The sequence below is a fragment of the Orbicella franksi genome, chromosome 4, assembly GCF_964199315.1.
Source record: "Orbicella franksi chromosome 4, jaOrbFran1.1, whole genome shotgun sequence".
Classification (NCBI taxonomy): Eukaryota; Metazoa; Cnidaria; class Anthozoa; order Scleractinia; family Merulinidae; genus Orbicella; species Orbicella franksi.
In genome coordinates, this window is record NC_138148.1 from 29,848,573 (window position 1) to 29,870,197 (window position 21,625).

A 21,625-nucleotide genomic window follows, 5' to 3' on the forward strand; every position below is an offset into this window, starting at 1 on the left:
TCGCAAATTTAGGACAGAAATACGGTAAGAGTTTCCAGAAGCTCGCTGCAACTCCCCTCCCCTTTCCCCGGCCAATGTTTCTGGGAGAACCCCTCCCCCCTAGCCGAAATATGAATGTAAAGCTCTCTAATACTCTTGCTCAGAGTCGAGCCACCCGGGCAACCATCAGCCTGTATTTTTTGAGTGAACGGTGTGGACTGAGCACATTGTGTGTAAAATGGTTCCGTTGTCAAGGGTGCTTACCATTTACAAAAACCATCCGGTTGGAAATTTCAGGCATAAAGACTAAACAATTGAATGCGACGACGGGAGAAGGAATCGCTATAAAGTATATCCACATCAGTTAGAGAGACTTAAAAGAGCAGAAAAATAGCATCACCTCAAATCATAGCCCATATTTTCTGAAGCTTCCCTAACGGAATGGCGCGAACCATTTGATTTTCCAACTGGAATTTCCGGTTTTCCCATGTACATGGTAATTACCCTGGTCTCATAAACACTGGTGGTCACTTGATAAAAAATAGCAATATATTTTTTATTCATATATTTTTATATGGGTAAATACTTTACTACTTGCCAGCAAGAGAGCACCCTGTCATGCATAATTATTCTAATGTAAATCCATCAAATGTTTTGATGATCTCAAAAGTCACATGACGTCGGTTGAGGGATATCTATGACGTATCCTTATTTTTCTGAAATTCATTTATGTTTTTTCCGTTCAGGCCACATCTCAAATAAACGGTTTTATTGGGTAGAGTTAAATACTTTGAACAGATTATCAAGGTTCTTAACCCTACATAATTTTTTAGACGTTTGAAAGCTTTGTCGAGCTATGGCAAACTGGATAAGAAGCATGATAGCCCTACATTTCTCCGCGGATATATTGTGTGTCAACTAGATATTGCTTACGGCTGAAATTGAGTGTACGAAAGACACTTCTGGTAGCAGCGAAATTGTACTATTACAACTGAATCTAAGTAGCCCAGCGATTTCTTAAACGCTTTGCAAACCTCGTTTAAATAACCAGCTCTTTTTTTGTCGACTCTCAGAGTTTTCCTCGAGCTCTCTACCAGTAAGTCTGTTTCCGCTTTCGGCACTGGAAACACCGTCCGCGGACACAATCGCTCCGGATGGAGGTTGTCAGTCTTTTATGTATTAGTTAGTTAGTCTAGATTGGATAATTCTACTTTTCATAATAAATATCTGATTTATAACCCCAAATAGATGTTGTTATTTATGTATTGTTTATGTACTTTAACTTAAATTAATCAAGATCTGATTATTTCTTTAGCTCGTATTAACGTTTTATACTTTATCCTCATTTAATACTCATAGCTCTGGCGCTACTGTTAGGCATAAATTCTAGCTTGAAGGCATCTACTGCAACAACTAAGCAGATATAAGATAACACTTGATACAGCCTTTGCATATACTAAATAGAAATCAAAATCCAATACAGAATTTTCCTAATTTCTATCAGTGGCGAAACCAGAAGTTATCAAAAGCGGAAAGGATGAGAACAAAGCGTAATTGGGCCCTCTCTTTCATCGATCAAGGGAAGAGGAAGAACAGATAAGATGGGGATAACGGCAGGTCCAAATACGTCAAACCTTTTTTAGGGAGATGAAGTTTAAGTACCCATCCTCGTAACCACCGCCTCTACCACTGAGATACGCCACTGTATAGAATGAAACACTTTCATGAAAGAACGTTACAAAACAGAGCTCTATAAGAAACTCTACTCGTGTTCCCATTGTAAAACAAAGTGGTTTTTGGGTATGCCAATTTAGAGAGGTCACGAAGGATATTTCTTGATGCGTATGTTGTAAGCAGTTTATATTGGCTAAATAAGACGATATGATTAAGTGATTCTTTTAAACATGATTTCCAATCCGTACTGCGCACTCTCGAGAGTTTGTTTCCGTTTTTTGTTTTGTTTCATGTAAGACATCACAAAATGTAAACATTTCGCAGCTACTTACATGAAGCAAATTCAAGTTTCAAAGCAACCGCCATTGTGGATGCGAAGCGGTCGAAGCTTTATGCTTCGTTCTTTCTCCTATCACTTGATGAAACAACTTCGCAGCTGTAAAAATCAATAAAGCTGTTGGAACTGAAAAGAATTTGAAAGGCCTCAAAGATAAGGTATGTGGTTCGTAACGAATAACATCGATTCGCATTCCATCGAGTGAGATCTTATAATGTTTATAAACATTAGGGTGCTGAGACTGCGCAGTACGGACTGTAAATCATCTTTAATATACGGTACACCACATTTATAAAAAAAGAAAACAGCTTTACCCGGTCAAAAATAAACTTAAAACGTGTTGGTGTCAGGGTTAGGTAGAGATAGCAGTTACAGATTACTTCATAACCTTACTTAGGTAATGTTAAAGTGAGCTTACTACATTACAAATTCCACAACAAGGCCAGCCTTGTGCAAACTTCACAAAGTAAATAGAAAATGTTGGAAGAATGCAAGAAGGGCTTAGAATAAATATTTAGGATGAGCAAAACGAAATAAATTGTTCTTCTCGGTGAAGCATGACACTCACATGGATATAAAAATTCAAAACAAAATAAAAATTGAAAACTGATAATGTAGAAAAATGTCAAAGTGCCATCTTGTGAAAAATCACAAAAGGGTTTGGAATATCCAATCAGAAGTCTTGCTTACGGTCATAATTTCCTGTGATATCACGTCACTGACCTGAAATCGCTACATTTTTGACCGAATCTGTGTAGGGAAAATATTTGATTGCGCCATCTAAATACGATCGACTCGACAGTGTATCAGGCTTGTTTCGTCTCACGATGGGTATTTTGGCTTATTGGAGTTCGACCAAACGCGTCTGATATCTGGTAGAAGCGTATCACAAAGGTGCAATTAACTGTAGGTATAAAAGCCACGTAGTCATGTGGTTTACCAAAGTAATTGTCAGCTACTATTGAAAAATTACGCCTACCTTAACCTTCCATGTTAAAGGGGAGGAGATGCTAGTCAGAAGATTTATACGATTATAAACAGAAACACAAAAAACAGCTACAGCGACGTCAATGCCGATTAAAAACTTGGTCACAGAGTGCTTTGTTCTATGGAGCAGTTTTAAAGATTTCCTGCCAGAGCATTGAGATACTTTGACAGTAAAAACACTGGAGTTCCGTGTTGTAGCATCCTAAGTGCTACCGAATTTAAATGACCCGACGAGCACACCTCCCCTTTTTAATGGGTCGTCCTGCCCGGACATGCATTACTTCACGTTTTCCCTTATGTATGTCATACTATAGTCTCTACTATTGGACGCAAAGGTGGGACATTCTGACGAAATTCCGGGCTGTGCGCCGCGCTCTTAACATGTTGCAGGAGCCTCTCGAGATACTCGTCTTCCTCTGACTCGTACGACTCGTCTATTGAGAGGAGGGATACAGTAATGTTTCCTGAATCTAGATATACATGGTCATCGCATTCCTCAGTATTTTTCAGCGGGTCTTCGTCTTCTTCATCTGCAAGTGACTCCATCGAAGCAATGGGACAGAGTTTCTTGGTGCTATCCTTTCTTTCGATTTCGTTAGAGATCAACTTCTCAAGTTCCTTGTTTCCGCGTTTCCGTGGGAACATTCTCCCTTGAAAGTGCTTTTTCAGGGACTTTACGAATCGTCTTCCAAGCAGCCTTGCATTTCTTCTCAGGTAAACGATCATAAAGTGTCCCAAATCGGCATTGTTAAAGTCATTTTCGGGGCTATCGACAACTTCCCAGTAGGACTCGTTCAAGATGGCGAGAAACATGTTTAAAAGAATGAACATCATCGTAAACATGTAAAGAAACACAAACAACGGCCCTAGCAAGCTATTCACCGATTTGATCTCGTAAAAGAACATTTTTCCTCCCAAAAGCATTTGCAGTACGGCACGCAGAGAGTTGAAAAACGATGAGTATGGTCCCATCGTTGATGAGAGTAGAAGAAATGCTAGCTGAGTGTAGGCCAGCACTGCTGATACAAACACCACGGAGTACGACACGAGCGGGCGCGCCGCCCTAGCCAGAGTTCCCATCATTTGGCACACGTGGCGATTGAAGCGAATTAGTCGAAGGAACTTCATAGTTACGATAAAAATGAGGAATGATAGCACATAAATTTCAACCATCGACCAAAGAACAATGTAATCCGCGCTTGAGGTCTCGAAAGGATTGTTCCGGACTTTCTTCACGAACGAACTCGTGTATTTAGCTTTTAAGAAGTAAATAACAACAGAGCTGAAGGCGGTCAGGATTTGTAACAGCTCGACCCAGTTCCAAAAACCCCTGAAGTACTTTTTCTTCTTTCTGTATATCTTGTATGCTTCGTCGATTGCGAAAAATACAATGATTACCATGAAGAGAAGTTGGCAGACTTCCACAAACTTTTGAAAGTTGTTGTTCGACGTGTGGTACAACGTTAGTGTATTTACGCTTCTCGAAAAAGCCACTCCTCCTGTAGGAGATCGCTCGTAAAGACATTTTGTCACACTGAATAACGAACTAGAGGGATTGAAGATAGTAAATTCTATAAAAACCGCCACTGAAAATTGGTCAATCCAGTTATTTGCCTGAAGTTCGTTTACGACTTTTAACGCAGACTTGATATTATATCCCAAGTCAGCTATGAACCCACCGCCATTGTATGTGCTGTAATATCCTTCATAGGATAGCGTGTCTAAGTCCCACGGGGTTCTGTATCTCCACGGCTTTGGACACATCCATTCCAATTCAAACACTGACTGATTGTGGCTCATGTTTGTCACTGGAATCCACTCGGGCAGATTGTACCGTGTCTTATATTCGTTTTTCGATGAATAAGAAGGAATGTATCTTGTAAACGATTCTCCCAATTGGGGCGTTTTCTCTATCACTGGACAGACGCTTGCTGTAAATATGACAAACAAATTAAAATTTAAGGAAGGGCTTTCCTTTGTGTCATCAGGGAATATTCCCTTTTCTACTCCCCCCGCCCCATCCTACCCTCACCGACTGCTGACAAACCGAATGATCACCGCTTTCATTTTCTAACAACATAGAAAAACGCTTCACGGCATGATTTTCGTCGATATTTTTAAAAACCCAAGGCTCTGGATAAAACCTTAAGGGTTACAAATAGGTTTCAAAAAGAGTAATGTTCAACGACATTCTGCTATATAAGTAACAACCTTTTTCGGACAATACTCGTGTAAACGACGTTTTCATGGTCATCTATATTCATGGTTGCTCGAGATAAAGAGGAGCCTTTTCATCTAAATGGTTAAAAATTCCCCTTGAACATAAAAATAGCTTACAAAGTCACTATATAGTATATTCTGAATTCCTCAAATTTTCTAGGGAGTAGGTAACAGCCAAAGTAAGCAATTGATTGGGGGATCAGATCAAAGTCAACAAAATCCAGTGACGTCGACATGTCACAACGTCGCCGGGACAACGACCATATAATCAAAAAAGAGGAAGTACGTTTATGATCACAATTTTACAAATTCACAACTGAATGGAGCAGAAATTTCTCCATTACCAGTAACTCTTAGATACAACTGTCTTTTGTAGCACTCACCTGGTTAAAACATTTTATGACTAACTTGGTGTTGATGTATGCAAACTTTACAGCCGTTTAATGTGGTAGTTTAAAATGCTAATGCTTCAAATTAATTAGGACAAACGACATTTCAAACAGCAATTCCCCCCGGATTACCGTTGATAATGTATAGAAAATCATACTCTACCAGGCTTAATTCTTATTTGCCGTAGACGCGGCATTCCAACCATAAAAAGCTCTCTGTTGCCCATGAATCCTTCGTCGTAATCGAACATCCACCCATTGTACCATCTGGTGTCGTACAGAGCTGGAAAGAGTTTACCACGCATCCACGCCCAAAATGATGAAATGCTCTTACCCTTGAATAGATCAAATAAAGAAGGGGTAAGGGTCAAGTCATTCAAATTATGGCTCAGCAAATCAAGATTAACCTGAATTTTTAGTTCAGTTTCCTGAGTATTCGGCGTGGCTCGATAGTTAGGGCACTGGGTTAAGATCCCCCCACCTGCCACTAGATGGATTAGTGTTGGGTGGTCCCGATTTCAACTACTCCACGTCTTGAAAGTAGCCAACTGGTCAGTCTCAGCTCCCACCAGCTGGGATTTTTAACAAATTTTCAGTTCCATTTACGATATGTGTTTCTTCATTTGTAGTGTCCCCAATCGACACAGCAGTGCTAAATACCATGACATTTAAATGAAGTGATTTATTTTTATTTATTTATTTATTTATTTATTTATTTCAGCTTTACCTGAAACACTTTAATAAAGAGAACTTAACACTCGTTCAAAACCAAACAACTCGACCCGAGTGCGACTGGGAATAATCCACTTCGCTTCCGTTTCCTTTCAAACATGTTTTAATTATATCTCGTCATGACAACTCCTTTAGGGTAAAGCTATAAGCACACAAGGCAATGTTCATTTATAGCCTTCGTAACCATCGGCGAAAATCGCAAGTGTGGTCGCTGCTACGACTGTAATTTTAGTCACCCATCAAGACGACTAGGATATAGCAATCTTTATGCCGGCGATTGACAGCTATTGTGTCATCAACCCGAGGGGTACTCTTAGAAAAATTGGGTGAGGGTATGTGGCCCGCCGGCTTTCCAAAACCCTTACCCTATTTGTTACCAAAATCTGCGGTTTTCCCTACCCTATTTATGACCTGAAAAAGTAGCTTCTTCTAAAAAACATACCCAGTTTAAGAACAGAGTGTAAAAATCATACGCTATTTATGACTAAAATGGTCAAAATCGGTACCCTAATTATGAGCAAAACGGCGGAAATCCTTACTCTTTTGGGCCGCACATACCTATATAGCCCATATAAGGGAGTACCTCCCCCCTGGGGTTCTTATCAGGCAGTGCGCGATTTTCGTTTAAGGAAAAGTGAACAGCAACGTATTCCTGAGCTTACCTTGAAATTTACAAATGCTTCCTCCGTGGAGTTGGTCAGTAAATAACGCGCGGGACTTCGATTTCCATAACAGACTATCATCAAAAGTAGGACAAAAATCAAGAAAAAAGTGATTTCAGCGAGAACTTTGTACATGCCTTGAACTTTTGTTCGGAAATCCTTAGCTTTCTTCAGTTCATCACCCTGAGGTGGACCTGTCACCGTTTTGTTGGCACGATTCTCTTTCTGATAAGTCACTCCAAAAACTTTCTCACGTTCCGGCGGCTTCCTGAGTATGACTGATAGCAGGGAAGCCAACAGAATTACTTTTATTGGCTGGGAAACGAAGACATCTTGGACGAACGACACCGTGATTGAGGTAAGCCACTGGTTAGATGTGTCTTTTCCCCATATCATGCTGTAGAACACGATAAAGGCTGCTGCAGTCAGTGATGTTAGAATACACAATGTCCATCCGATGTAAACAAAGAAATTTGGTAGACACCCTGGCAATTTCTCCTCTTCTTCCGTTTCCTCAGCTCGTATGTCGAATACCTTCTCCCCAGACTTCTGTTTGATGTTTCTGAAGATCATAACGACCAACACGTTAACTGGAATCGCAACCAAGCTACTTTGGATTCCAATCTTGATTTGGGTCCAACTCATTTTCACAGGTCCCAACTGGAAAGAATCTTTAGGTGCGGCGCCGAAATTGTAAAACATAGCGTTGGTTACCATGGCAGTGAGCAAAACTGACAGGCAACAAGATAATCGTTGGCAACGCGTAAACGCGACATGCGGAGGCCTGGTTAACACAGACAACCATAAATGTCCATCGCCCAGACTCCTTGCGGTCCTAAACACAAACAGATTTTTGAATTTCGTGAGTTCGCTCTTGTCCGCTGCATTGATTTCAAACTCGATCTCCCCAGATCCCTTCTCAAGCGCAAGCCACCGATTCGCTAGAAAATGCCACGTGTCTCCCGTGCTGGAATCTTCTATTTCTACTTGTTGAAGAAACCAAGCGGGATTCTCACCGCTGTTATCATGCCATATAAGTATCTTGAACAGCCGGCCAAGTGAGTTTGGCAGCCCCAGGGTAAAGCTATTCACGCTGCCGCGGGCAAACAATGTCTTCCTTGCATTTGAATTAGAGAGTGAAATGGGGCCACTGCAGCCTTCCTCTCCATAAAGCACAATTCCCACGTGAGCTGTTGTTCCTTGGTTTCTCCACATTCCTGTTCGCACGTGCAAATTATAGACGCAGCCACTAGAGTAAACATTGTCACTCAAGTATACTTTTCCTACCACCTGTCGAAGAAAAAAAAAAGAATTAGTACGGGTCTCACAGGACAATGAAGAATAAACGTCCACTACTTACAATAAGAAGACACTCTGTCGTGCCCCAGCCATACAAAAACACTACACTTGTATTTGCCTCCAAAATAACAGAAAGACAGCGTCTCTAAAGAGGACACCTACACAACCCTGGCAACTGACACACCATCGGAAACGATTTCTTAAAGCAACCTCACGATCATTAAAGATTAAAGTATTCAAATTAAAGAATTTCAGAGACGAATTTGAAGCAAATTTGTTTTTCCATTTTTTTTTTTTTACTCTACGAGATGACAACAGAAGCAATATCTTACCTTCATTTCATCGTTCTTATCTGCCCTTCGGGCAAAAACAAGTCCCATGAAGTACACACCAAATATGGAGCACACGGTGGCTAAGACAACAAAGTTTCCAGTCTCTGCAAGTTTTCCAAAATTTTCCCAGACTTTGTCAAAATCGATAGGATTGGGAGCCACGAAGAAGTCTCCGCCAAAAGCTGAGAGGTGAGTACACAGGCAGTGAAGAGTACCGGACTTTGTTTTTGGTCCAATCTAAATTTGAAAAGACATGTATTAGGGGTGGACCATATGAATTTTGACTTTTGACTGTTGACGCATGATACACGTATTATTTTCATGTATTATTTTCTCTTTATAACTTGCTTTTTTCGCTTCGCTAAAAGTGCATGAAATTTTTTGTGGTAAAAGTATGCCTGCAGGATATGTTTTTTTTTTTTTTCAAAATCAAGCCTCCCCATAAAAATTCAAATGGTCCACCCCTCAGAAATAAAGAAAGAGCCTTATAAGTGCATTATGGTATACATGTATAGTTCTGACCACGAGGTACAAAAGAAATAATGAAAGTTACATTTCGGTATTATTTTTTTGCGATTATTCTCATTACATTTAGGAGTTGAAGTTGGACAAATTTTGTAGAGCTAAGTGGCGCATGACATAGTCACAGAGCTGATGATTTGTGTTATTTTTATCACCCATGTGCTTCACAACGCACCGGTAATGCAATGTTGATATTTTGGAAAGGTTATGAGAGAAATAAAATCAAATAAAAGGGGTCTAACGTGGCACAGTGCTTGGCATTCTACAATTTGTCAGTTGAAAACGAGTGAGACTAACAATACGCTGCTCAAACAGAATAGCAAATTACGCAGGCTGCTTTGAACATCAGATCAGGGTTGTTCGAAAGTCGGTCAGCACTAATCCAGGATTAAAAGTTAACAACTGTATTAATTTTAATTGCTCCTCACTGCTTATGTTTTGTGTCGTTTGAGATTATTCAAACTTAAAACTGAAGGACAAACAAAGTGCACAAAAACCCTCATCGCAAAGTTGCAAAACTGACATCAAAATTCTTGCTAATCGTGGGTTAGCTTAATTCTTTAAACAACCTGGCCCTGAGCAAATCTAGTTAACCTATCCTTCAGCGAAGAAGAGAATAACAATAGCATCAACCCAGCTTACCGAACATCCCTCATTAGTCCAGACCTGTTTCTTTTCAGACCAATACAAACAGCTTGTCACAGTCACTGACATCGTGTAGTTCACGTCTGTGCTGCTGTTATATTCCGGTATTATAATCTTTGGTGATGAAGGAGGTGTGGTTGGAGGATCTTTGACGCCGATACAAGAACGCTTCTGACGACCGCCCTGGCCACCGCAAGACCGTGATTCACGGCTCTGAATTTTTTCGGTTTTATTTGCGGCAAACATGATGCCAATGTAGTGAGTTCCTGTTTTTCCAGTGACGTTGCTAGCTAGTGAGATCTCGTAGGGATTTTTACTGCAGTTGCGGTATCCAAAGATTTTGGAAGACGCTGTGCAAGATGAAAAATCTGGAACGCGAGTTTTGAACTGGTAATTAGTCGGCGTCGGTTTCTTTCCTGCGGTAACAAAAATATCTAATACCTCCCCGCGCTCAGGGTGAATATCAAAGAAGACAATAGAATTGACTGATGGAATATCGATCCGATGATATTGCAAGTTCTCAGAACCATCACTGGGCTTTGCGAAATATTTGTCATCAGATTTGTTTCCTGTGGTTTGGACCTTTCGGGTAACAGGTATAAACAGCTCAACTGGATCTTTGAGGCCAGTAATTTGAAGAGGAGTTCCGTCGCCCTTCTTTAAACTAAAGTCCACCACAGATGACCGAATACCTTTCGCACTGTTATCCCACGTGAACGGGTTTTCGCTGAACGAAGTCATCTGACAGAAAAAAGAATCATTGGTATAGAATGCTTGAAGAAACCCATGGCAAGAGTCTCGTCATAGCTGACTCAGTTGCGGACCTGGGGAGTTTGGTATGCATTTAAAAAAACGAGTAATCAAGCCTGGAAACTTTGTGCAGGAAGACAAAAACAAGAGACAAGGCATAAACTAAATTTGGGGAAAGCTTCCTTTGAGATTTACAGCAATATTTAGAAATAAGACAATTGCCTATCCAAAGTCTCTTTTACCGCGCAGCTTAGCTTGAGATTTTACGGAGTTCTCTTGTATTATAGCAGATATATAGGATTCTTTGTCTACAATGTTTGCCTTATTAGCAGTCGCGCTTAAGTCTCTGATCAAGCTCCAAAATCTCAAGGTACAATTAGCTGTCAAAATATTTGCAACTTATGTATGGTCTCATTTGCGCTTGTGCCAACTTTGCGCTTTTAAAAGCCAATTTCCCCTTCAAAATTTCGCTCAAAGAACTTCAAATTTCACTAATTACTAAGTTCCAAAAGTTTCTTAAATATTCATATATCGTACATACATACAATTAAGTATACATACATACAGCCATGGCGTCAGCAAAGATATCTCGATCTATATATAAGTTACTGTCGACGCGTAATGGAATCGAAACACGTCAGAAATGTCAAGGTCGGCCCCTACCTGTGCATCGACAGATTTCAAGTTTGCGGCATCTGGACCAAACAGGGTCTTAGACGATGGTAAGGAGACTTTCTCTTCCCCCTCTCCTAACGTCTTTTCCGCCATTTTGGCGAGCGTTTGTCGATCCAATATCATCGTCAGCTTGTCAGTGTGGAACACGCTTGGTTTCTCACCAGGTACTTTAGTTGCTAGGAGACCACCCCCTAGTTTATCGATGAGATGAAGAGTTTTCTTGGCGATATCTTTGCTCTGTAAAGAGCAAAAAAGATTGAGCATTTTGAGTGGTAAAAGACCAATTCTTTAGGGAAGGTAATTAAAATTGTGAGAAAATTCGTAAGAATGAAATTGTTTCTCTTTCGAGCTAGAGTCATGAATTTTAAGCGTTAGAATTATGAGAGTTCATTTTATAATTGGTGCTTTTTTCGGTTCTGACTGTGGGCAATTATTTATCGCAACTGAGCTAAACGAGAATCATACAAGAGAATCATCATATGTCACTATATTCCGTTGACAACCCTTCTTGTTTCGCCGCGGAAATGTGTTATGTTACCTGTTTCCTCTCGGTGACAACATCATCCTCATCTTCTATAGTATCCTGCCCAACCTTTGGTTCCTCGAATACAACCGCCTTCTTGGCAGAGGTGCTAAGGGAATTGGACATTCCCTGTAAGAGATTACCTCCAATGTTTTGAACCAAGTCAACATCTTGTCCCTCAGCGCTGGCTTGGGAGGTTATGAAATCCGTCATATTTTCTAACAGGCCGACTGCATTTTCCTTTGTTAAGTAAAAAAAATACACAGTTAAGATGAGAGAAGACTCTTATACGATAGAAGGCAAGAAGAAAGGAAGAAAGCAACGAGTCAACGAAGCAAGCAAGGCGAAGGAGGGAAGGAGGGCGGCAGTAAGGAAGGGAAGCAAGGGGAAAAAGTATCGTTATACCTGAGCTGTCACGGCTACATCCTTTTCTCCTTCGGTTGCCATGACAACAACTGCTGATAGTTGAGTGACTTGCTGCATACTGTTCACTTCCACAGTGGATATCTGTTCCAGTATGGTTTCCTTTACCTTTGGCAAAATACAAGATGATAGTCGATTAAAATAGACTATTAACCGGCAGAAGTGTGAGGTTTTCCTTTCATCCGTCAAGAGATGATTTCCAGGATCCAAAGGATGAGCAATTTGCCGTTGGTAAGCGAACCGTAAAACATTAATCTCTTTTCCCCCGTTTTGATGTTTGTTGAGTACGCCACCCAACGGATCGCAGAAGCGATAGCGTCTCTATGTTTGTTTAGTTACAAATTTTTAGCTTTGTTGGTTTGTGTGGGAGTCCCAACTCCACGTAAACTCACTGATTTTGCAAACGTTTTTTATGTGGTTTCTATTTAATGAACACCTTTGAGGCCTTAATCAATGATTTCACAAGCTTGCATTACTTGATTTATCGAAACTTTAGCAAGTCAAACCCAGGCTTATTCAAACTTTCCCAAGATCAATTGATTTACTGACGAGGCAGCGTGCCAAAAAGGCGTGCGCACTCGACTTTAAATCCACTAGTCGTGTGTAAAAGTACCATTCTATCACTTACTGAAAAGTTGCTCTCGGAGGTTCCGAGTTCAATTCCTCAGCTACGCTAGCAAATATCCAACTGGTCTGCCTCCTGTAACTTGGGATTTTTAACCATGATATTTTCATCCACGATATCTTTTTTCAATGTCTGTTTGCATTGGCCCTGAATAGTCCCCTTGAAGGGGAGGTAGATGACATATTTATCTTCTTCTTTATTCACTATTTTAAGATGTACCCATATAAAGTAGACATTACAGCGGGTTACTTACCGCTTGCTTGTCATCGTTGCCTACATCGGCATCCTCCACAGCTGTAAGAATAGAGTAGGCCATCTGCGCAGCCTCATCAACATTCCCATCATTTACAAGACCTTTAAGCTGGCTGTCTCCACCGGTTGCGGAGGATTTCAGAACTTTAGAAAAGTCGTCTGGAGGTATCGGGTTCACCTGAAAGGCAACACTTGTGTTTAGATTAACAAACCCATTGACTATTGGGTAATTATGAGTATATCTCAACTAGGTCAGTGGTCATACGAGCGACAGCAAAACTGGACGAACACGATCGAGTATTCGTGAACTGAACGACACAAATGAGATGACAATGCAGACTCGGGGTATAAACACAGGCACGCCAGGCGTACAAGAGTTGTTTTTTGTGAATTAAAGCCTCCTGCAGAGGTAGGAGCATTTCACTTGACTCTCTGATTAGGGTTATCCAACAACTTTGTTACAACCTACCTGAATTTGAAGTCGTTGAGCAGTGAAGGCACCCAGGGGGTCTGATACGAGTACCTCTACAGTTACATTCCCAAGAGGCAATCGGGCGATGGCATGGGACGCAGGTCCACTGTTAATTACTAATACTCCAGAACTGGTTTGGTATCTAAATATTCAGCAGAAACCACTCATTGTTAACTATAGTAGACGTTTAAATATCGAAGAAGCCCTCTTTCAAACAATACTCAACATGGTTACGTTACGATTTACACACTAAAGCCAATTCATTACCTGTAAACAAATAGAGATCTGGGAGTAGCAGAAAAAAATTAGTTCACCTGCTTAAATCAAAAATACGTTTTCAACTGAAACAGTTCATAGAAATTTACCTCTTTCATATATCTGTTTGATTTACATTGTGTGCATCTACGTACGCATAATGGTCCCTTGATGGTGATTATTACACCCACCTTCCACAACTCCATTTCCTTCCTTCCCCCAGAAAAATATGAATTTATCACTATCACAGAAATCAGTTGCGATGGACTAGCATCTCGTTCTCTTAGTCGCTTACGCTCCCGCTGTATGGGCCACTAGCCTGACACAGACTTTAACAGACAATAACAGGTTTAACATTCTCACCAACAAGTTAATTGGCCTACCTGAATTCATAGTTTAAAGGCAGGTCCTCGTCTGACCAGCCCGAGCAGTTAATTTTAAATTCTGTCGTCAGAACGAGGCCTTCCCTTGGAGTCACAGAGCATCCACCACGGCCATCTAAAATACGCGGAGGAGAGTTTGTAATGAACATTATTTCCTCTGCGAACGTGAACCCAGTTGCAAGTGTCACTTCAACCCTTATCCTATACTTGGTATTTTCTTCTAAAATTTGCTTATCGCCCGGAATAACCAGATTGGGGCTGTTGATGTCTGTAAGTATTCTGTCTTCGAAGTTTGGCACGACTATCCAGTCCTTCTTGCTAGACAATTCACGTCTGAGCAATAGCCAATCGTATTTGATGATTCTGTCGCAGAGTGGCCCTGAACAAGAAGACTTTAAAGTTAACCGCTGATTGACGCTCACCTTGGCCCCGCAGTTTGTGGTGCATCTGCAAGTAAATACATGTATAATAAATATTGTACGTTTTAATTAGTCCAAACTGCAAAGGTAAATTTCAACTTCCATCAAACCAGTCGATTACCGACTAAACTTGTGTTTTATATCTGTTTCAAAAGCAATTCTTGTCCAAAACCTCTCAAACGGACATGTGCTTTAAATCGCATTTTCCTTTCAAGGCAAATAATGTATTCCATCAGGTGTCAAGTTGGAATGAAAATTGTTAATTCCAATCTTCCTAGTTTTCCATCGTTTACACGAGCTCCACCTACGCTTGAGCCTGTTTATTTGTTAGGTGTTGTCCCCTCATACCCATGGCCAAGACATCTGTATTTTCATATAATGCGAGGCAAATTGTAAACATGTCTTCCAGAATGTGATCTCAATTTGTGCGATAGTGAAAACCACTTCTGCCTACATATATATCCGTCAAACCCATCCAGACCATTTAGCTTCGCTGGAGGACACTCCTGATATCTGAGGAAACGCTCTAGAACTTAAAATTAAAAATAAACTGGGCACCATAAAATTAATATTTCGTAATCACCTGATAGAAATTACAAACGGCTCGTCTACTCTTAGCCTGTGTGTGGCATTTGCTGACCTATCTCCCTTCTGAACCACAACTTCAAAGAAGTAGGTATGGTTTCCTCTTAAATTGCTCACATTAAGTTGAAGCACGGGCGATGTGCTGTTTATTTTCAATATGCCATCACCTGGACAACGACCGGCGTCGCTTGGGGAGACTGTGGAAAGCCCGTCCTGGTTATCATGTGATATGATACCTCCTCCACAGTACCAGGTCAATGCAAGGCCTTCTGTCTTTTCGTGAATTTTTTCGGGATCAAAGCTCTCAGAAGCACTAAGTACGACAACACTTTCATTACCTCTGACGACATTAGGGGGTCCTTCGAGTTTCGCAACGATCGGAGGCAAAATGATCTTGACGTACCCATAGTCGTAGACTATGGGTACTTTAGGGTCTTTAGGGTCTGTGACGAGGCACCGGATATACAGGTAACCAGCACGGAACAACCTCGGGTAAAGTTTCTTCGTCCACCCAGGTCTCTTCATCCCGTATGGAATAATTTGATCACACAATCCAGTTTGCTCTTCGCATTTACACACCTCCCAATAAAGTGCATAGCCATTCGACGAATAGCAGTCGTCTTGAAAGGTTGCTCTGAGCGGAAATCGATCGTTGGTGTAAATAACGGTAGCGTTCTCCAAAGATTTCTGCAGGTGTACAGTGATTTTAGGAAGGTCGCACTCACAATCAACTGAAGGAGATTTGAATAGTGAAATACATTTAGTAAATGAAGGCTTTACCCAAGCGAAACTGGCCCACGCAGTTTAAGCTTATATCGGTCTTGGTGCAATGAGCTCACTGAGTATTATGTCCCCATGGAAAGGAATGCACCATGGTATTTGCTTTTACTATAACGTTTAACAAAACGCACTTGAAAGCACGTCTAAGATAACTCTGATAGGGTCCAAAGCTCCTTGTGCCACCGTACCAACTGGTATAATATAGCTTATTGGGTGAAAGCCCTTTCAAAGCACTTTCAATAGAGAACTTTTTACTTACAGCGGTTCTCAGTATAAAGATAATCGCTGAGTATCGAAGAATCTCCATTCTTTATGCTGTTTTGCAGCTCTTGGAGCACAGTATCCCTCCTTGACTGAGTACAATAAATTTCGATCTCAGCAGCCATGATAGGTATTTTCATGTAAGACTGCGGACTGAGCAGAGATATGAGAAAGGAAACTCTAGATGTAATTCATTTCCATGAACGTTATCATAATGGGAATACAGTCGAACCTCTTTCAGCAGCCACCCTCTGTTAAGGGAGCAGTTTTCAAAGTCCCGAGATTGCCATCAATACGATACTGTAAATAGAACCCTGTTAATCGCCGGGTTACTTAAGGCCTACTATTAAGGGGACGCGGCCACCTATTGGTCGTCCTGAAGAAGGTTTCCTACTGTCCGTAATCTTATTAAAAGGCCACCCAAATTTAATGCATGTAATTTGACCTTGTTTTGGAAAAGTCGATGACAGATAACACGCCGAAATGGGGAGTGACCACTGATAAAAACATTTAAGAAATCCCATGTTGCCTTAACGCAAGTTAAATTGATGTTTCTACTAAGTCTCAGACCAATTCTTGACTAACTGCCACCTCCCATTTCCCCCAGAATGGCCGCTTAGAAGTGGTTCGACTGTACAAGCCTAAGACCTACATTGCGCTACACCGGAATATTAACTTATTGTTACCCAATGATACAATAGAAAAAAGAGTCGATTTTGAATGGCTAAGAGCAGTGCAAAAAGTTTAACACCAGTGCAATTTACAACGAGGATTTCGAACACTTGCGAAGATTACCCGCGCACTTCCGAAGAATTTCGAGTATCACCAAACCTTATCTGAGATTTCTGAATATTAACCGAGCATTTCCAAAGATTTCTTAAGAGTACAAGTTCGGAAGACTACGGAAGTTTGTCGAAGATCACCCGAACACTTCGAGGCTTTTCCGACATTATCGGAAGGTTTGCGATATTGAAGATATTCGGACGATCGAGGCTTCTGCGTACTGCTTTTAAAAGTAATCAATGTATATCAAAGGCGGTAAGTTATCTTTTTATTCATGTGTGTTATTAGCAAGTAATTACGGGCTCGAACAATTTTGTAAGTCGTTGAAACATTTATTCGAGCTTATTCTTTCAAAATTGCACGAGAAAATTCATGTGACCTAAACAAAGTGAACAGCTAAAAAGGTGAAATCAGAGAGTAAATTAACAAACTGTCATTTGTAATTTCCAATTTAAATAACAGTTGACGTTTGGACAATAAAACTCAATTAGTCAGATCCATTCTTTGGAAAACGTACCACACGATATCTTTTTGACAATCATTAATTGACAGTTAGATAGGTAAGCGACATTGCTTAAGGAGCGTTAAATAAAGCCATGCAATCTATATTACCTCAGTTGTCGTATGTCGGCAAAGAGAAATCCAGGAACTCTTTCGAGGAATTCCGTCACCTGAAAAATGAATGAGTTAGAATCCCTTTTTTCCCAATTCCATCCCTAAGAATCTTCTCTGTCCTTAGGTTGGGATTTTCTAGTTTTTCTAATTATTGTTTTCACCACTGACCCTTCCTAAACACTCGCAAAGGGCATGCACCTGAGCAAATTCAATTGAAGGAGTTTGAATTATTTCTATCTTGCAAAGCACAAAATAGTTACTCTTCTCTGCCGTCTTCTGAAAAACCAATGAAAACACAAACGTATTTAAAGAATCATCAACCAAATCACATTTAAAGTACCATTAAGAACTTAGCAATCCCTACTTTAAAGAATAGAATCGTAGGTGTGATGGTCTGATGGCACTGACTAAAGTCACGTTCAGAACAGTTCTAAAAATGTTCACAATTGAAGCCCTAGCACGGTGCTCGAGTTCAACTCTCGCTGGGCACAAGTATGAACAGACCATTTTTCCAAGTACCCACACCAGAATTCGGACACAGAGCCCGTGCCCGGGCACAAGGTTTCGACCTTGTACTCTGGCACTAAACTGAACGCAACGCTATTTTGTGCCAGCGTCCAGGCACCAGTGCTCGGACGCCAAGTGTGAACACAGCGTATTACAGTACCTCTGTTATTATATCTTGTTTTAAAGTCAAGTAAGCGTCACTCTTCGGGTTGGCGTAATGCAGTGTAAAACGCGAGTTTGATACAGTGATCACCGCCACAAAATAGAATTCTGAAAAATGAAAAAAAGGTTCTTAAAAAAAGTTTGAAAAGGCGCGTTCTGTGGAAAAAAGGCAAAGTATGCCACATGGAATTACGAAAAGTAGCTTCTCTGATCTCAACAAATCAAACGTCCTCGTCTAAACATTCCCAATGTGATCTTCCTTCTCCCTTTCACACTTTTCAATGCGGAGGTTAGAACTTAATTTTGTAAATCTTTGTATTGCACCTAATTCCTATTACGATCCTGTTTCCGCGGGTTAATTGCTTCCACCGGGTTGTAATCGCCACACCACTTAATACAGCAAAATAACCCATTCCTTTGAGTTCCACAAGCATGTTAGGAGAAAACCATACAACAGAAACAAGTGAAATAGCCTTGTGCATATCATTTTATCTGCGTTATCTCAATTATACCCCTCGAAGGTTCTTACAGAAAAAATGTATAGACTTCAGAAAGCGGTCTGCATGGAATCAGAGAGACTCCTATCGCCGGAACGTATTCCGTCTATTCCGGTTTCTGTTGCATAAAGTGACTACTGATATTGTAGGTTTTCCCTTTGTATTTTTGTTTGGCTTCCCAAAAAAATTTACCGTAATCATTTATTCTACCAGGTGGACAGAAAAAAACTGTGAGATTACAGTGCCTTTTCCAAGAACATATTATGCTATAACACAATGAAATGGACCAATACTCTCGATCCACAATTCAGCGCGCTAAGCATTAAGCCGCCTCGTCTTCCACGATAGCCTTTGCGGTATCAATCAATCAATCAATCAATCTGTTAAATTTTATTTAAAGAGGGTGTTACTTACTAGTTATAAGTAATAAACATGCGCCCCTCTAAAAATTTCTAAGTACAAAAACATCTATAATTTATAATTTATAAAAAAAACATAACCAAAGAGTTTATGAAATTTTTCATTAAGTTCAAATAGCTAAGCTAACCAAGAACATGAGGTAAGGTCTTACCACTTAACTTTCACTATTCAGTAGTGTATATAGTCAGTAAGTGCTCAGAGTGTTTAGACGAAATCATAGCTACATGGATGGACATATCAGTTCGGACAAACCTGGCTCACAGCCATAGAGCTCCATCCGAAAACCAATGTTATTATTCCATAGCGTTGGATTGATCGTCACGCTTCGCGTCACCACAGGAAAAGCCAGATTTTCGTATTGTATAGAGTTCGAGTCGATATTTCCGTTGAAGGTCTGCAGCAGTAAAAGAGTGATATTATGCGTTAAATAGGGAAAAATACTGTAAGAACAGCCGACAAGAACGTAAGGTAAGAAAATAATTATAATGAAAAGTGTTGTCAAACGTGTGTAACATCAAGACCCTTCATTATGATTTTATGGTAAATGAATCGGTTAAGGCCTAGAACAAAATCAGATTGCTAATCCATTATAGTTGCCATTGAAATGCCATTTTTTCACCAGTGCAAAAAACTTACAAAACTTCTGCCAGGAAAAGCATCCTGAAGGACTTTGTCAAGTTAGTTGGGATGAGAAAAATTGAAACCGCGAGGGAAACACCGGCGCCAAAAAGTATTGGAGAAAAGAGTGGGGTTCGAAGACATGTATGACCGAAGTTTCACTTCTCTCAACAAGCCTTCCGAAAATGTCGTATAAAATATAATAATCGAGGTTATTTATCGTTCAATTTGGGCATACCGGAGAAAAATGATGGTACTGTCCATGTAAAATAAGTAAATGATCAGAGTTACTATAAGGAGCGAAGGACCCAAATGACAAACACACTCACCTTTAAGGTTTCACCATCTTCCGTTGTACAATAAACCGCTTCATCTGCATTTCTCTTATCATAAAACACCATGTAACTTGTCACCCACTCGTTCAAAGAGGCATTACCGAACCCTTGAGTAGCAATGCCTGTTATCACCATATCCTGGTCCAGATTTATCTTTAGCCAAGGAAAGTAACCAATCGTTTCTTTGTTAGCTCTGTACCCAGCTGGCCAGCTTGTTAGGTTTAGTCTAGCTCGGTGTGCTCCGAATGTGGCGAAGCGTTCATCGTATGCGCTGGAAGCAGACATTTGGTCGTCACGGATTCTGTAGTCGGAGATTCCCAGGGGTTTGTTGCATGCATCTAGTCAAAGAGGAAGAAGATAAAAGAGGTAGTTTCGAGACGAGGCGACGAGCTGTGATCGTCTTCTGCTTGCAATAATTAATTCTCCGCTGAAAATGAAAGCTAAGTGTTCGTGAGAAACAATGGAAGTCTAAGCAGACGGCAATGGAGACACCAACACGTTGATCGCTCGACCAGAGATCTCTGCTCTGAAAGGATTTCAGTAAAATTCATCTAATTTCTGAAATTTTGAGATAAACTCATAACCACAGATATCACGAAAAGTTTCAATAAAAATTTATTTCCCAGTCTTTTTTTAAGCAATCGGTTGTCTATTTTGGCTGTTTATTCACGTTTGTATTGTTCAAGTTTTCCATATGATCTCTAAGGACCCAAGCAAACACTTATTCCAAAAACAAAACATCCTAAAACATTTTACAAAATAGTTAACAGTTGGGCTCTTTTACTCTTCCTAAGCTATAGATACATACAGATGGGCTCTACGTACTCCCCCTTAAGTATAACGGAACAGTAGACATTTTAAGGCAAAGTATTTTAAGTCAAAAGTTCGACTATGAAGAGAAAGTAAGCGAAAATGTATGCCTTGGAACTTAACTATTGACGTAGCGATTGATTCGCCCCATGCGTTAACGGCGAAGCCAAGCTATCATAATGATAAACCTTTATTGATATGTTTCTTCCATTCGTAAAAGGATTTAGGTTTCATCATTTCAGTCAGTTCATGACTAACAATAATAATAATAATAATAATAATATAATAATAATAATAAATAATAATAATGTGCGTTTGAGCGCTTTTGTTTTAATGCAGTATCGTATTGTAGACAAGTATTTTGATATATTTTGAAGCCATTCAGTTTCTAGAAACTATAAACTACGCCCCCACTGGGAAGAATGCGTCGAGTATTCGGACTTAAGACTTCTGTTAGTTCTTATAAATTCGAGAATGAAAGTCCTTAAATAGGTAATATGGTGATTAAATTAATACTTATTTTTTTCTTGACTTATTTTCAGCAGGAAGAAACACATTATTTCTGTATTGCTAATACACGTTTCGAGAAATAAGGTATTAATAATGTTCGTTCTGGCAAATACGAAAAGAATATCACCCTCATGACCTCCCACTAATTCTTGTAACTTCGAGAATGATTATCTTTAAAATTAGTAAT

The 21,625-nt window shown here is 40.1% G+C and overlaps 1 protein-coding gene across 5 annotated transcripts in view; it reads right to left on the minus strand.

Annotated features, from left to right (window-relative positions):
* Positions 1–1,865: 1,865 nt before the first annotated feature.
* Positions 1,866–21,625, minus strand: part of LOC145483850 (polycystin-1-like protein 2) — a 38,850-nt gene continuing 19,090 nt past the window's right edge. For all 5 annotated transcript variants that reach the window (XM_081462401.1, XM_081462400.1, XM_081462399.1 and 2 more), the window contains 17 exons: positions 20,113–20,456; positions 19,418–19,559; positions 18,247–18,356; positions 17,577–17,635; positions 16,180–16,334; positions 15,139–15,871; positions 14,137–14,583; positions 13,496–13,640; positions 13,028–13,204; positions 12,132–12,257; positions 11,742–11,966; positions 11,192–11,440; positions 9,776–10,519; positions 8,612–8,848; positions 6,981–8,270; positions 5,750–5,921; positions 1,866–4,908 (listed from right to left, as the gene is read on the minus strand). In XM_081462401.1, coding sequence (XP_081318527.1) covers positions 3,281–4,908; positions 5,750–5,921; positions 6,981–8,270; positions 8,612–8,848; positions 9,776–10,519; positions 11,192–11,440; positions 11,742–11,966; positions 12,132–12,257; positions 13,028–13,204; positions 13,496–13,640; positions 14,137–14,583; positions 15,139–15,871; positions 16,180–16,334; positions 17,577–17,635; positions 18,247–18,356; positions 19,418–19,559; positions 20,113–20,456 — 6,983 coding nt within the window. In that variant the 3' untranslated portion in view covers positions 1,866–3,280. The remainder of the gene's footprint in view (positions 4,909–5,749; positions 5,922–6,980; positions 8,271–8,611; positions 8,849–9,775; positions 10,520–11,191; positions 11,441–11,741; positions 11,967–12,131; positions 12,258–13,027; positions 13,205–13,495; positions 13,641–14,136; positions 14,584–15,138; positions 15,872–16,179; positions 16,335–17,576; positions 17,636–18,246; positions 18,357–19,417; positions 19,560–20,112; positions 20,457–21,625) is intronic.